At 37.1% G+C, this 13,887-nt stretch overlaps 1 protein-coding gene across 1 annotated transcript in view; it reads left to right on the forward strand.

The window, feature by feature from the left end:
- The first annotated feature begins 12,657 nt into the window (after nucleotides 1-12,657).
- LOC124161363 (ribokinase-like) overlaps nucleotides 12,658-13,887 on the forward strand; it is a 45,845-nt gene continuing 44,615 nt past the window's right edge. The window contains exons 1-2 of the mRNA XM_046537678.1: nucleotides 12,658-12,717; nucleotides 13,626-13,799. Of these exons, the coding sequence (XP_046393634.1) occupies nucleotides 12,658-12,717; nucleotides 13,626-13,799 (234 nt within the window). The remainder of the gene's footprint in view (nucleotides 12,718-13,625; nucleotides 13,800-13,887) is intronic.

Genomic DNA, 13,887 nt, shown 5'->3' on the forward strand with positions numbered 1-13,887 from the left:
GGAGCAGTAAAAACGAATTTCATCACATTGAATACAAAAAAATAGTCGTAATAAAAACCCAGACATTTTATGCAAAATTTGTTATTATTTTAATTAATGAAATTTGACAAGTAACCAGAAATTATATTATCCTAGTTACTATCAATTAATTATCAACTACATTACTAAGTAAGGAATTGCAAAAAGGTATGTTAAAATTCTAGTCTCTCCTTTTTTTGTTAATTTAAAAGTTAATGTTTCTTTTTTTATTATATTATTGTAAAACAATTGTGACCATATATCTTGTTTAAGTATCAAATGTATGGACTCCTTTTCATTTCAATTCCTGATGATAGCCCGACGTTTACCTCTATGACCTTAAACCTCCGGTTTAGCCTTGGAGTTTAGACTTTCCTAGAATATTGTTTGAGGTCAATTAGTGGATAAGACGGGTATTTAGACTGTACCGATGACTTCAACATTCTTTAAAACCTATAGATCGACACCTTCGTTGGTATGCTATTCTTTTTGCCATCCCTATGATCGTGACTGTGACCTTACTGGGTCAACGGTTGATTTTCGTAAATAATAGTGTTATTTTCGGTTTTCTCGTGTCCGAAAACGTAAGAATTGCCACCTTTGTCAATGAAATGCAGAGTTTTTTCTATCTCGATTTTTTAACATTAAATAAACAAAACCCCATAAGGCAAATTCAAAATTTTTGTTTGGACCCACATTGTGAGGTCAAAATTGTAAAATTTTGCTTGGACTCAACAAAAAAATAGGACATTTCCCCTTAAGTATGCCAATTTTCTTGAATATTGCTTGAGGCGAAGTTACTGAAATTGGAGGTCAGAAATGACACACGTCCTGTGGGACAGTCGCTATAACACATAGGTTCTTTTTTTTCATTTTAAGCATTTCGTACTTGAATCAGTGATTCACTCTTTTTAAGACTCGCCTCGGTGAGGGTAACTAATTCCTGAAAAGTTTGGTTTTACTATATAGTCATATTATACTTATTTAAGTACTCTACCGATAAAGGTAGGTTTCCATGGAGTACTTGGAAGTATTTTGGTAGCCTCCCCTTACTTCATGGACTTCCTTCCTCAAATCACGTCATCATGCAGATTGTGCACAATAAAGCATTGCGCATGATATAGTATGACGGATAAGTGGATTAAATGTGTATACGTGAATTATTGATGCATAAAATATTTTAGCATAATATTATTAATTCCCTCTTCAATTCACAATGGTAAATCAAATAATATTCAGACTATTTTATTTGACGTATATAAAAATATTTAGCCCAATTCGTCATACCATATCGTACGATATGCATTATCATGCAAAACATGCATGATCTGATATTCCCTACATATTGAATCCTAACAAAATACTCTTGAGAAAATCTGTTATAATTCTCGATAGTTAATTTTTCACAGCACGCAACGAGGTAATGAGTGTAATAAAATTTTAAATTATATCTCAGAAACGTGCTATTATGACATTTCCTCTATCGTGAACATCCAAGGTTGGCTGGCGCAGCGGATGACAACGGCGCAAGACGTCGAATCGGCGCAGAGTATTCCTCACGCTTCGAGGGAGATGATGAGACATTTCCCGTCCTAACAAGAGCTATCGCAATGCGCATTAGTATTTCTGGTCGTCGGCAGACCGTGAAACCGTCGCTAGAGCACTCCGCCGTGGTCATTGCGAAACACTTCAGTTTTTCATCGTGCAGCGTCGCGTCTCGTTGTGCTAGTGCTTCCTAATGAAAAAAAAACAAGGTTTTATGGTGTAAAAATGGCGCGCACTTGCACTTTCGAGGATAGCTATTTCCCAACGCATTATGTGACATAATTGCATATTTTTGTACATGGTGATAACTATTCTTTAGTATATATACGGTAGCCGAGGCTTATATTAGTGTGAACTCGATATCGCTCGTTGGGCGGTTCTGCCACCCCCCCAGATCCCTAGCAAAAGGCCTGCGGCCTGCCATGCTCACTTTACAAGCTCCTAGAATTTTTATCTGCCGTTTGTTACTTAAGGATCGTTTATTTTTCAATTGGCTAGATTAGATATAAGCAATATTTTTACTTTTACTGGTAAAAAGAGCGTATGGAACATAGGTTACAGTATGAAAATATTTTTTTAGAGAACAGCAACGTTTTTATGAGGGACTAAGAAAATAAAATAAATTTGTACGAGTCTGATAGAGTCTCAAAATTATTCGCTACAAATTTAAAATAACGTTGAGCGCATATTCCACTGTGACACTCAATTTATTCTTAATATCATAGCATAACGAATTGACGAAATACAGTGAAGTACAGTTAACTTCATTATAATTTAGAAAGCATTACATAAAGCGACTGAATACAACAAAATCATAGTTCGAAATTGTACCGGTTTCTGATGGAATTCATGGTAATTGGGTTCATATGGAGCATGGAATATTTCGGTTTCTTTTTTCAAACAAGTTTGATAACTGTAGTTCGATAATTACTATCAACATGACGCCCATCAGTGCGATAAAAACTGCTAAGAGCAAACACATAATAAAGCCGACGTAGCGTGAGCATATGCAAGATTTTCCACCCAGAAAAACATTGTTCTGCAACACAAATAAATACAAAAAAAGCGGAGAGGAAATGTGCCTGTATAGGGTATTGAATACGGGCCCCCACGCGTAATAACAGACTGACCAGGCTAATCGGTTGCCAAAAAAAAACACGTTTATTGATATTTTATTATATTGGCTTATATTAATATGAATGAGTTAAGTATAGTCACAGCGCTATTTTTAAAATAAACACATAGGTACTTTTACGGAATATGAATACATTTTACTTTAATCACGTAACAATATTTTACGCGCGCTATCTACCACTGCAAGACCTTTTCGGCCCACCACCATTTCCGTTATCTTTGCTACCAAGGAAATTTTTGCGTGCAAGTACAGCTATTATTTATTGTACAGTAGTAGGGCCAGTTACTTTCCCTGGGTCACTCAAGGATTTATATTTTTGAGTATCAGAAGGCTTCACCCGGGACAGACCACTGAATCAGCAGTCAAACGCTCTCCTCACTAGGCTAACCACGCCTCCTAGTTTCTGGAGCAATTATATATTATTGTTCTGGACCAAATTCTCAGTTGCACTGTGTTATTTAATAACATGTTTATAAAGTCACTCTGTTGTTTGCCATCTTGTCCGGATCAAAACTTAAAACTCTATTTTAACGCACTTTCCGATTAGCTACCAAGATGAAACTTTCAGAATAGCTCAGAACCAGATGATTTTGCAATTTCTAATACGTTTCTTACGATTTTAACAGTATATCGATTTTTATTCAGAATTTATAATTAAATACGGAGATTGGTGCAAAATATTGCCACCAAAATCCGATGGCGGCGCTCCGATCATTAATTCGAAGGAGTAAGGTAGAAAATCATAACAACAAATTTGTTTACGTCAACTTGTATTGAAAAATAGTTGCGAAAAAACGTTTTTGTATAAATTGTTATTTATTTTATAATATTTACTTCATCTCTTCCATGTTCTATAAGTATCCGCTGTAGTCTATGCATGAAATTTAAGCGACGACAGCTAACCTCCAGTCGAATTCCGCGCCCCCCTTAGGGAGTCACTTATGGCGTTGATCGATATTATCATTTCAGGAACAGGCGAGGTGACCCATGGCAGATTTCAGCCGCTCCTCTCTGAGGAATTCCCAACGGAGCACTTTGTTTGTTTTCTGAATTGCTGCGCCAATGTTTACGTATCGAGCCCACGCGCACGACGGCTAACTATTGCGGCTCTCTACGGAGGAAAGCAAGGCAGTGTGCTTTAATTTTCCTCCCCAGCGTCGTGTGGGATTGCTCGGCGCGAAATTGCTTGGCCATCGGTCACCGGCGTCAGCAGCGGAGTGATTGCGAATCGGCCATGTCACCGCCGACCTCTTCACAGCTCCGCGGCAAAAGTCCATGGCTGCCTTGGGGATAATTGGAGTCAGGGGGTTGGAAGGAGGTTGGATAGGGGGAAGGCATGGTGACTTGTGTCGGCTCCTCATCTCAAAAGGATGATAATGAGCTTCGTGCATTTTGCTCACTATGGTGACACTCAGGGGAGAAGCAGTCGCAGGCCTATAGAGTTAACTCGTTTCCGCTATAACGCTCTACACCATAACACTAAATTTACACTTCACATCATAGCATAATGACGCTACGATATACAATGAACTACAGTCACCAACAGTTAATATGATGTTACGTATAAGCTGAGAGCAAGATTGGAACTGCGCCCGACGTTTTGCATTGAATGTGAAGCAAATTATTTAGAGATACTGCTAGGCTCCTGGAAATTTTATTTTATTCTTTTAAGTTCTCTGTAAAAACGTTTTTTTTTTAGAATATCGAGTACAACTACAATTTTTCCGTGGAATTGTTCATAAGTAAACAATCTGTGAAGAATTTCACTTCCCAAAAATTTCATTGTAAATTTCCTACCTTATATTTTTCATATTTTCGTTTTAGATCCTCCCTCATCTTTTTTACTTTCATTATATCACTTCTGCTTCTTTTTTATGTATAAAAAAATGTGTTGTTATAACTTTCTATCATTCTCCTTCCTTTTGATGGCCGCGGCACTGCCATCGGATTTTGGAGGCCATTTTTTTAACTGATCCCCAAATTTAATTTTGAACGATTAGATGGATAGACAATAGAAATTTTAGTGCTTTGACAATTTTTATGGATTTTTGTGGTCTTGGACGATTTTAGAGGGGGCTGATTATATACATTTTGTTGTATCTCATCTTGTTATAAACTTCCTAATAACTAAGCAGAGAGGATAGGTTCAGAAGTTAGTGACTATCTGAAATCAAAATATAAATTACATTTCCTAGCATGAAAATAGAAATATTATTATCAAAATCAAGAGAGATAAGATGGTATTAAATTAAATCTCTCGAAACGTTTTGCTCAGGTTCTCTTTGGCAGCATTTTAAAGGCAATTTCTGAAGAGCTTGAAAGATAAAAAATATCTTAACACCTCTACGTGCATTTTACATTTTTCTTGAAATTAATTTCCGAAAATAATTTTTTTAATTTGGTTAATCATCTATACCATAATTTTCGTTCCAGCTTCCGCCTTTGTGTTTTTTTCCTAAAATTATGGAGTTAAAAAAATCTTTTCGACTCGATGTTTAATCTTTGTTTTTGATGATGACTCCCTGGAACTTTCCCCTTCTGAATATACACTCGAGAGGTTTTCTTGGATTCAATTACGTAAAAGCTGAGGCTAAGTGGATTTCGCGCGTGGATATTGATAATAATATCGGCGTATTATCTTTCACCAATTTATCTTAATTTTAATTAACCCCGCGTGACTGAACATTTGACGAATCTGCCTGTCTTTAATGCGTAGCATTAACGTTTACTTAATTTTTGATTGGTTCCGTAAATATTTGATCCGCTTATTGGCATTGAATTGACTTTTCCCACTTCTGTTGATCCTCTGCGAGGGAATTCCATCTGGAAATTAGAATTTGGAAGGGTATAGGTCTCAAATATATGACTTTTTCACTCTTGTTTCGCTTCTCACATTAGAGGTGAGAGTGAAATGGAGAAAAATCCAATACACTTGAGTACTCAATCTTATATTGCTAACTCGAGGGTATGCCATAATAAATGTAGTTGTAGAATGAACACAATAGTTAATGTGCTTTACTGTAAAGCAATATAAAATTTTACGGTGTTAACTATTGGAAGCACTGAATATCTTGTAAGATGAGTTTCTGACGTAACGTAGCGTGAGATCTAATTCAACACTTCCAGTACCGCGTAAATTTTGCATTCAAAGCTGGGATTGCGAAAGCAATTTTTTAAGAGTCATCACGCCGATGAATACAATCCTTCCAACGTATTTTCTTAGCATTTAGTTCAACTAAAAACTAATTTAACGAGGTTAAAATGTATTTGAAACGATTAAAATTACGTTTACAGTTTTTTTCATGGTATGAAAGAATTTTTATGCTTCAAGTAGAAGGTAATAACGATGTACGTAATGCTCTTTGGAATTGAAAATAAAGGCCAAAACCGATAAGAGTACAAATTGCGGTCCGATCTGAAAAATGATGAGCCTGAGAAAGTGATGCGTGACGTTGAAAGTCGGTTGTACTGAGTGAGTTGGCATAACGTAAGGAAATTTTATCAGGAAATAACAATGATGATAAGATCATGTGAGAAGACTGAAAACTACGAGATACCACTAGGGAAAGTTTTAATTTTTCAGCATGTAAGGTCCCCGAATATATAAATAAGCATATCGATTACTTAAAAGTCGTATGGCGCACTGTTTCTTCGCAACAGAACAAGAAAAAAATAAGAGAAAATCAGATGAACCAATTGATTCAAATTTTTCGATCTCCAATCTTAATAATTGCATCAGAAAATAAAAGTGGCATAACTACAAAGTTAACGCGTTACTCAATTCTTTCGTTTTCTTGATCCATAGACCTTTCTTTTTCAAGATAATTTGTCCAAACGGTCTCAACCCAACCTAAGCCTATTTTTATGTTGCTACTCTTTTGAATAGGATAGGTAGGGGACAGAAAACAAGATGTACGTGGACCCAGCGTAAGAAACTGGTGAAATCCCACAATTTTACGCTTGAATTTCTCATTTCCTATAATCCACATTTTCACCTGTTATGAACGTAATCTATAAATATCCTAATGTTTTATTTCCTTACCCAATGGGGCAGCCAGGAATTTCATTCGAGGGGGGGGGTCCAAAACCCTGGGGGAAATTTTTTTGAAAAACAGTGTACTAGTAGTAGTAGAGGGTTTTAAACTAATCTTAACACTTTTCATAATCCAAAAAACTTCATTCGTCAAGGAATTTTTTTGTAAATTTATGATTATTTAAATATTTTTTTCATTTAAGAAGAGAAGTAATTGTGTTTTCATATTTGGGGGAGATCCGAACCCCCCGGACCTATCTATGCCGCTTTCTTTACCAAATAACCGAGCAAGTTGGTACATGCGCTAACGTAACGTAAATTCCTATACAGAACTCTGTCCAAATCTCCAAGGTCCGTACCCGTGTCATTGCCGTGCGATCATGAATCTCAGAAGCTGGCCAAGGGTCACTGAATACCTCCGCCGCCCCCTTTGCCCTCACACAGGGCTGTGGGGGGGTGAAAAAAATGAAGTGTTTACTCAAGTGATGTATGTGTACGAAGAAGCCAAAGCTGCATCCCGTTAGGGAAGGAGGTGGGGACTGCGTGAGGCTACCGGTTGGCTGGGGAAGATAGCGGACGGCAGTGGTTATTGGTCGAGGGTTTAGCATTGTTTGCGTCGTCGCGGGAATCCTATGTTTCCCTTAGTGACAACACACTATACCCTCTTGCCATTTCTCGCTTCAAAAGCGGGTCTCCAACCATATTTTTATTGGCTCCTCTACAAGGGTCTTCACTTTCCATTCATTTGCGTTGTTTTTTTTTGTTGACATCTACTGTTTAGAGAGAGAGAGAGGAAACATTTTATTCCGTAATCCCAACTAAGAATACTGGGCAAATATTTGTCACATAGCTACTCGGAGGCTACTCAGTCTCATATAAACATTTTAAAAAATCTACAAGTGAACAATCGTCTGTATCGTACAAATATACCAGTATTTAACGGGCCATTTTTTTAGTACAATCAAAACAAGAAAAGATAAAGTGATACAAGCAAATCGACAAGAAAATTTATGAACCATTACAGGAACAAATATTTTGTGACAATATTCCATTTTTACATCGCATTAAATTACATTCATTTCGTGTAATTTTATAAGCTAATTCAGATACACAGTTTTGCGCAAATGTACCGAACAGCATTAAATTACATTTATTATGATAAGGTCAGATCGGCCCGTGAATTTTGTTCGGGAAACAGGGAGTCAAAGACTTTGTCTAAATATATAGAGGGGAGTAAAATGAATGAGGAAGTGCTAAACATGGTGGACGAGGAGAGAAGGCTTAAGTGGAGAAGGTAAGGAGGCGGCCGATGGTCCAGAGAGAGCGAGTATTAATTCAACTCCTTTACTATAGTGGGCCTTTCTGGTCCATGAGATATTTTACTACATCTATCTTCATCTACGATGTACCGTGCAAGCCACCACTAGGGTGTGTGGCACGGGGTGATATCACTCCAGATACGCAACACTCATCCTAGCCTTGATCTGGCACGCGCTCTCTTGCCGGACATGGGCCAAGCACTTATGACGACGATAAGTCGTCACACCAGACACTAGGAAGGTGCTAAATACGCGAATATGCTACCTTGTAAATAAAACTATTAGTTAGTAATAGAGAATGAAAAGTTAGCTTAGTATGAAAGAGAGAAATAATGAAAGAAATAACTCTAAAATTCAGGAAATCAATAAACATAGCTACAAAAAACCGCGACAAGGCTCAATAAGTGCAAATACAAAGGAAAAAGGAAAAAACCGGGGAAAATGAGAAAAAATATGCATACCCATGCAAACACTTGCATCCCGAATTCGGATACCGAGGAATCCAGCCGCACAAGATGCCCACACATATGAAGTACATTGGAAACAATTCCACTACTTATTCAAACAATATATTCAAGGCTAACACCAAAACGCAGCACTAGCATATAATTATATCAAGAATACAAAATTTATTCTCTCACTCATCGCATCAGTAGTCCATCACATCCGCATGGCTAGTTAAACTGGGAATTGCCATGAACTATCATGAAGCTATCATATTTTTTGTGTTAAATACATGTATTGATTGTAAGTTTCTTATTTCTTTTGGCAGTGAACTCCGTATTCTGACTGCTGTTGCCATAGAAGATTTATTTAGGTGAGAAGTTCTATGTTGGGGGAAATGAATGTTAACGGTGCGATTCCTGATGGGTATTTAGCAGTATAAAGCGGGGAAGTTATTCTAAAAACCATTGCGGGGGAATAATGTTTGATAAGTGGTTAAAGGGAGAAGGAGAGTAGAATATGATCAATTTCCGTCCACTATGGCCATACGGTTAAATCCTACCATTCTGAGCATATGAGAATATTGAATAAAACCCGCTCTCCTTTTTGCTGTCAAATTGTCACAAATGTATTGTTGAAGCTCGTAATGACTTAATCCACTCATTATTTTATTTTCGAAGCCGATCGAAAGAAGTCTAATAATAATAGGCAGAAAGAGACTGGTGCGAAACGTAAATATAATGAGGACGCGTACTGACGGTGATTACATGCAAATACCTTAATAAGTAGAGGAAATAGTATCGTATAGATTATTTTAACTTTCATTTATGAGAAGCAAGTACGCTGTATATTGATTTGTTATTACTGAATATTAAATACATGGGCAATATTTATAGCAGGTACTATCTGTCCTTAGGTACGATAGTTACAAAATTTTGCGAAATGAATGGAAGAAAAAACCTCATTTGTACGAAACTCTAGTACCTTACAACTACACTCAAAATTAAAAACTACAAGTGAAACATCTATAATATGACCATTACTGATGAATTAGTAGTTTTTACTCGTAGAATATCTATCTCGATGGGATCACGCTTAACGTTCCGTTTATGTCTCGGATGTCGTTAGAGTATATGAAACGAGACAAAAGTTTCTACAGGCGAACAGAAAGCGTTACACAGGTGTTCAGCGAATTAGCCTGGTAGCCGCAAGAGACTCGAAGGCGCTAAGCTTGCGAATGTTAAACGAACTTGGATGGGGACCGCTATCGACTCGGAGGCTGCGCGCTATAGGCTTAGATTGTTTGATTAATTGAGAATGCAAATATCTTTCGGAGCGACCCGGAGAATATCATATTAGATAATTATTATGTCACCACTATATTTCCGGCTCAGACAGAAACAATAAATTAAGATAGATATTTTTCCGAACGGATTGGTATGGGATTTCTTTTATTTTTCCTCGAACAATAGAGTACTTTAATGAGCGCAAAGGGGAACGTTAGAGCATATCCTTTTTATTTGCTAACGCCTGGAGTTCTAACACCCCCCGCCATACGCCTGTTGAGGCGGATTGCGGGGTAGAATGTAGATGTAGAACTACTAAATTAGTCTGTAACTACTGAAGCGTTACTTTTTTAGCGCTTGATTCATCTCATAGTTTTCCCTATAGGTATCCTCACTAAGTGTACGCAAGCCTATTTACCAACTCCTTTCCATTTTGTCCCTTTATCTCTATTCTTTGTTCCCTCATAACATCTCCCAGTTGTCCATCATACGCATCCCTTCATTCCTTTTTCATGATGACGCCATTCCCTTTGTCGCCGGAGTCGCCGACCTTTTTTGACCACCTGGATCGCCTTTCTCCCGTGTTCGTCATTAATGAGAATTCCCCGCGTTTCATCTCCGGCTCTTTATTCCTCCAAGCCACTCCCCTTTTGTTTCTGCTTACTTGTACGCCGAAATCAGCTCCGTTCAGCGGCGGATTCAACATCAAAATTTGGGAGGGTTATGACCTGGGTCCTGGTAGAATGGAATACCTGGGGAATTCTAGCGTGCAATTTTTTTAAAATGCCCATTTTTACGCATTTTATTGCCTAAAATTTAATTTTGATTCTCAACAGTAGAATGAATTGAAGAATCATAGACATTCTTTTTTGCTCAAATACTCGTCGTAAGACATCTCTTAAATTTTGGGGGGTTGATGACCCCTGTGATCCCCTCCTGAATCCACCAGCGGCTCTGTTATGTAGATGTCGCCAAAGCTAGCTATAACTTGCAATTTTCAGGGCCTAGGACTAGATATGTGCGCTACCATTATCGTAAATCTCGCCAAAGCTCACGAGAATTGGTCATCTTATAGTTACTAATCGCTGCCAAATAGTCCCATTTACTTACCTGTTAGGTACTTAAGTGTAGGTAACTTTAGCTATTACTTGAAATTTCCGGGGCCTAAGACTAGAGGTGTGCACTATACAGTTATGCAGGTGTCGCCGAAAACCATGAGTATCGATCATCTTCTCTAAGTGTACAGGGCCTGACTTACCATTTGTTTATAACTTGCACTATCATGCAGAGTTGTATTTAGGTCGTCGTTTTAGGTGGGGGTGAGGGAAAAAATTTTATGGTTCATTATCTATTTTCCGCGTCGCCTTGATAGTATGCAATACCTCTCAGCAATATTGTTTCTGAGGTCAGATTTTCATCGAGAAGTGACATTTAGGTATCCATTAATTATTTTTGCACTGACCCAATGAACCCAATTGAAACCAACGTCTCATTTTTTAACATACTGCAATACGTACAGTTCCTGGCCCAAAAAAGATAACACACGTTTTAGCCTCAAAGATTGTTCCTTATCTTTGTATGGCAACAGCAATAGGGTAGTTTCCTTCATCAAAGAAAACAAAAGGCATTGATGGCGATTCGTTACCCACCATTAGTGTATTCATAATACACAAATTATTTGGTTTTTGAAATACCGGTTTAGACGAATGGCAAGGGTCAAATTTTATCCTCATTTGAAAAAGGCCAGATTGGCGCCCATGCGATTCCACTCCACGTGACGTCACAGGGACCTAGTTTCTACACGAGAGGATAGGAGTTATGCATCGTCAGAGGCTACCAATGCATGCATGAGTCACAGAGCTCAGGGAAACATGTCTTAATAATCACCTATTAAAACTGGCTAAGGTCGGAAAGTTTTCTTCGATTGATAAGGTATTAATAAACCTTTTTTAAGCCATGCGCTACCAGACAGGAAGGTACTCAGCTACCCGTTAGCATCCTGCGTCCTATCAGCGCTCAGAGCCTCGATCAAGGTCACCTACCAGGCGGGAGGGGGAACCAGAAATGCGTCGTACGGACTTTTTCCCTTCATTCCTACTTACGCGTCGCGTTTTCGCGCGCTTGAAATTTTTCACTTTTCATTTGATCGCGAAAAATAGATATCGTCATTTAAAAATCTAAAAGCGTGAAATACGTACTCCAGGAGTAATAATCTTTCGATTTAGGCAATAAAAAAATAATAGGAAACCACCCTATTATTACAATTTTTTAATGTAAAGCTACATTGTGGATTATATGAACTCATGTTTCGATATTTTTATTAATATTAATTAGGCTATAGGGAAAAACTCAGGTAATATGTACTTAAATATAGAAAATTATTGTATATAAATAAAGCAAAATATTTAGGGGTAACCGGTATATCGCCAGTGACGATCAATGATTGACAATGATTATATTACAACCAGCGACGATCGCGGCAGCATATTTATTTTTTCTTATACTGTCGTACTTGAACGCCCCTATTTGGTGGGCCCCGTGAAATATACAACCATAAGTTACACATTTGAACCGAAGGAAACATACCCGTAAGGATATTAAGATTAAATGTTACCTCATTTGTTCACGACAAAGTTGTAAGTTAATTGATTGTCTACTCACTACCATCGGTGATCAATGGAGTTGTTTAGGAGGAGGAATCTTTGGTATGAATCCATATGTAGGCACTTAATAATTTTCAAAAATTCTTTTTTGAGTGGTCATGTGCACAGTCTAACCTCCATTTCAGAAATATTGTGATTATTTCAAAATTGAAAACCAACTACATTAATGATATGCGTTTGTTCCTTCCTTATTCGCTCAAAAGTTGTGAGTCAAATGATTGTTTATTCATTAGCATCGGTGAGCTATGGAGTTGCTCAGGAGAAGGAATATTTGGTAAAAATTGCTTTTCATAATGGTTGAGCCTATAAATTTTTATGAGAATTAATAGAACCAAACTTTGTTTTACTAATTGTATTCTAAATTCTAAAAACCATAAGCCTATAATGTGGTTAGTGTTATTTTTGAGTAATTCTCTATGAATCGATAACGGAATTCACTGTGACAAATTCACATTTTTTAGTATAAATATTATTGCAATGGCAAAAGTATTGCGTGGTCATGTAATGATATCAGTTTAACTGTCTTGAAAAAATATAAAAACGTACTAAATCTTTCTAGGAGATTAAAACTGAGGGTAACTACTAAGAGGTACTAGTTTTAGGAATTAGTGTATCAGATGCTAACACCTAGCCATAATATAATGGAGGAAGTGCACTAACTCTATGAATGAAATGTTATTTTGTACTATTTAGAAGTAGAAGCTCAAATGAAAGAAACCTAAAATATAATCTTTATTAAGTATTTTATTGACAACCTTTCCTAAAATCAAAAGCTTTCACAGACTCAGGTGTAAGACTTACCTTGTAACATTCTTTACCATCATAAAATAATTACTGATCTATTTCATCAGTTGATGGAATACTATTACAGCTGCAGTCTTTTATGTAGTATATAAATTGATGTGCAATGAGATGCATGGATGTCTTGGGCAATTTTTTAAATATGAAGATTGTCTTTTAGATGCAATTACCATTCCTTACCCCTGGCATTATGAGTAAAGTCACACTTTGTAGAGCAATACTATAAGAAGATATGTGTTTTATTAGTGAAAGACAATCAGAGAAAAAGAATCGAGTACCCAATGCCTAAACAATTACAAACCTCTGAACCATGAGCCATTTAGTTAATAGTACCTTAAATTCTACTTTTGTGATTTTAATTATTTCCTTCCACTTTTTTAGATGGATGGCAGAACCCATGCTGCCTCGGCAGTGCAGTCCTTTGGGGGTGTTGGAAGAAATGTGGCTGATGCACTGGGAAGATTGATGCCTCCAAGTCATCCATTGCCACTGTTCATATCAGTTGTTGGAAATGACTCCCCTGGGAAATCCCTGTTGTCAAACCTCAAACACTTGGTATGTTAATTTTAAATGGCCACTCAGTATTGCCTGATAGTTCAATGAAAATAATGATTTTGATTCTCATAGATTTCAATTACAAAAC

The sequence above is a fragment of the Ischnura elegans genome, chromosome 6 (genome assembly GCF_921293095.1).
Source record: "Ischnura elegans chromosome 6, ioIscEleg1.1, whole genome shotgun sequence".
Classification (NCBI taxonomy): domain Eukaryota; kingdom Metazoa; phylum Arthropoda; class Insecta; order Odonata; family Coenagrionidae; genus Ischnura; species Ischnura elegans.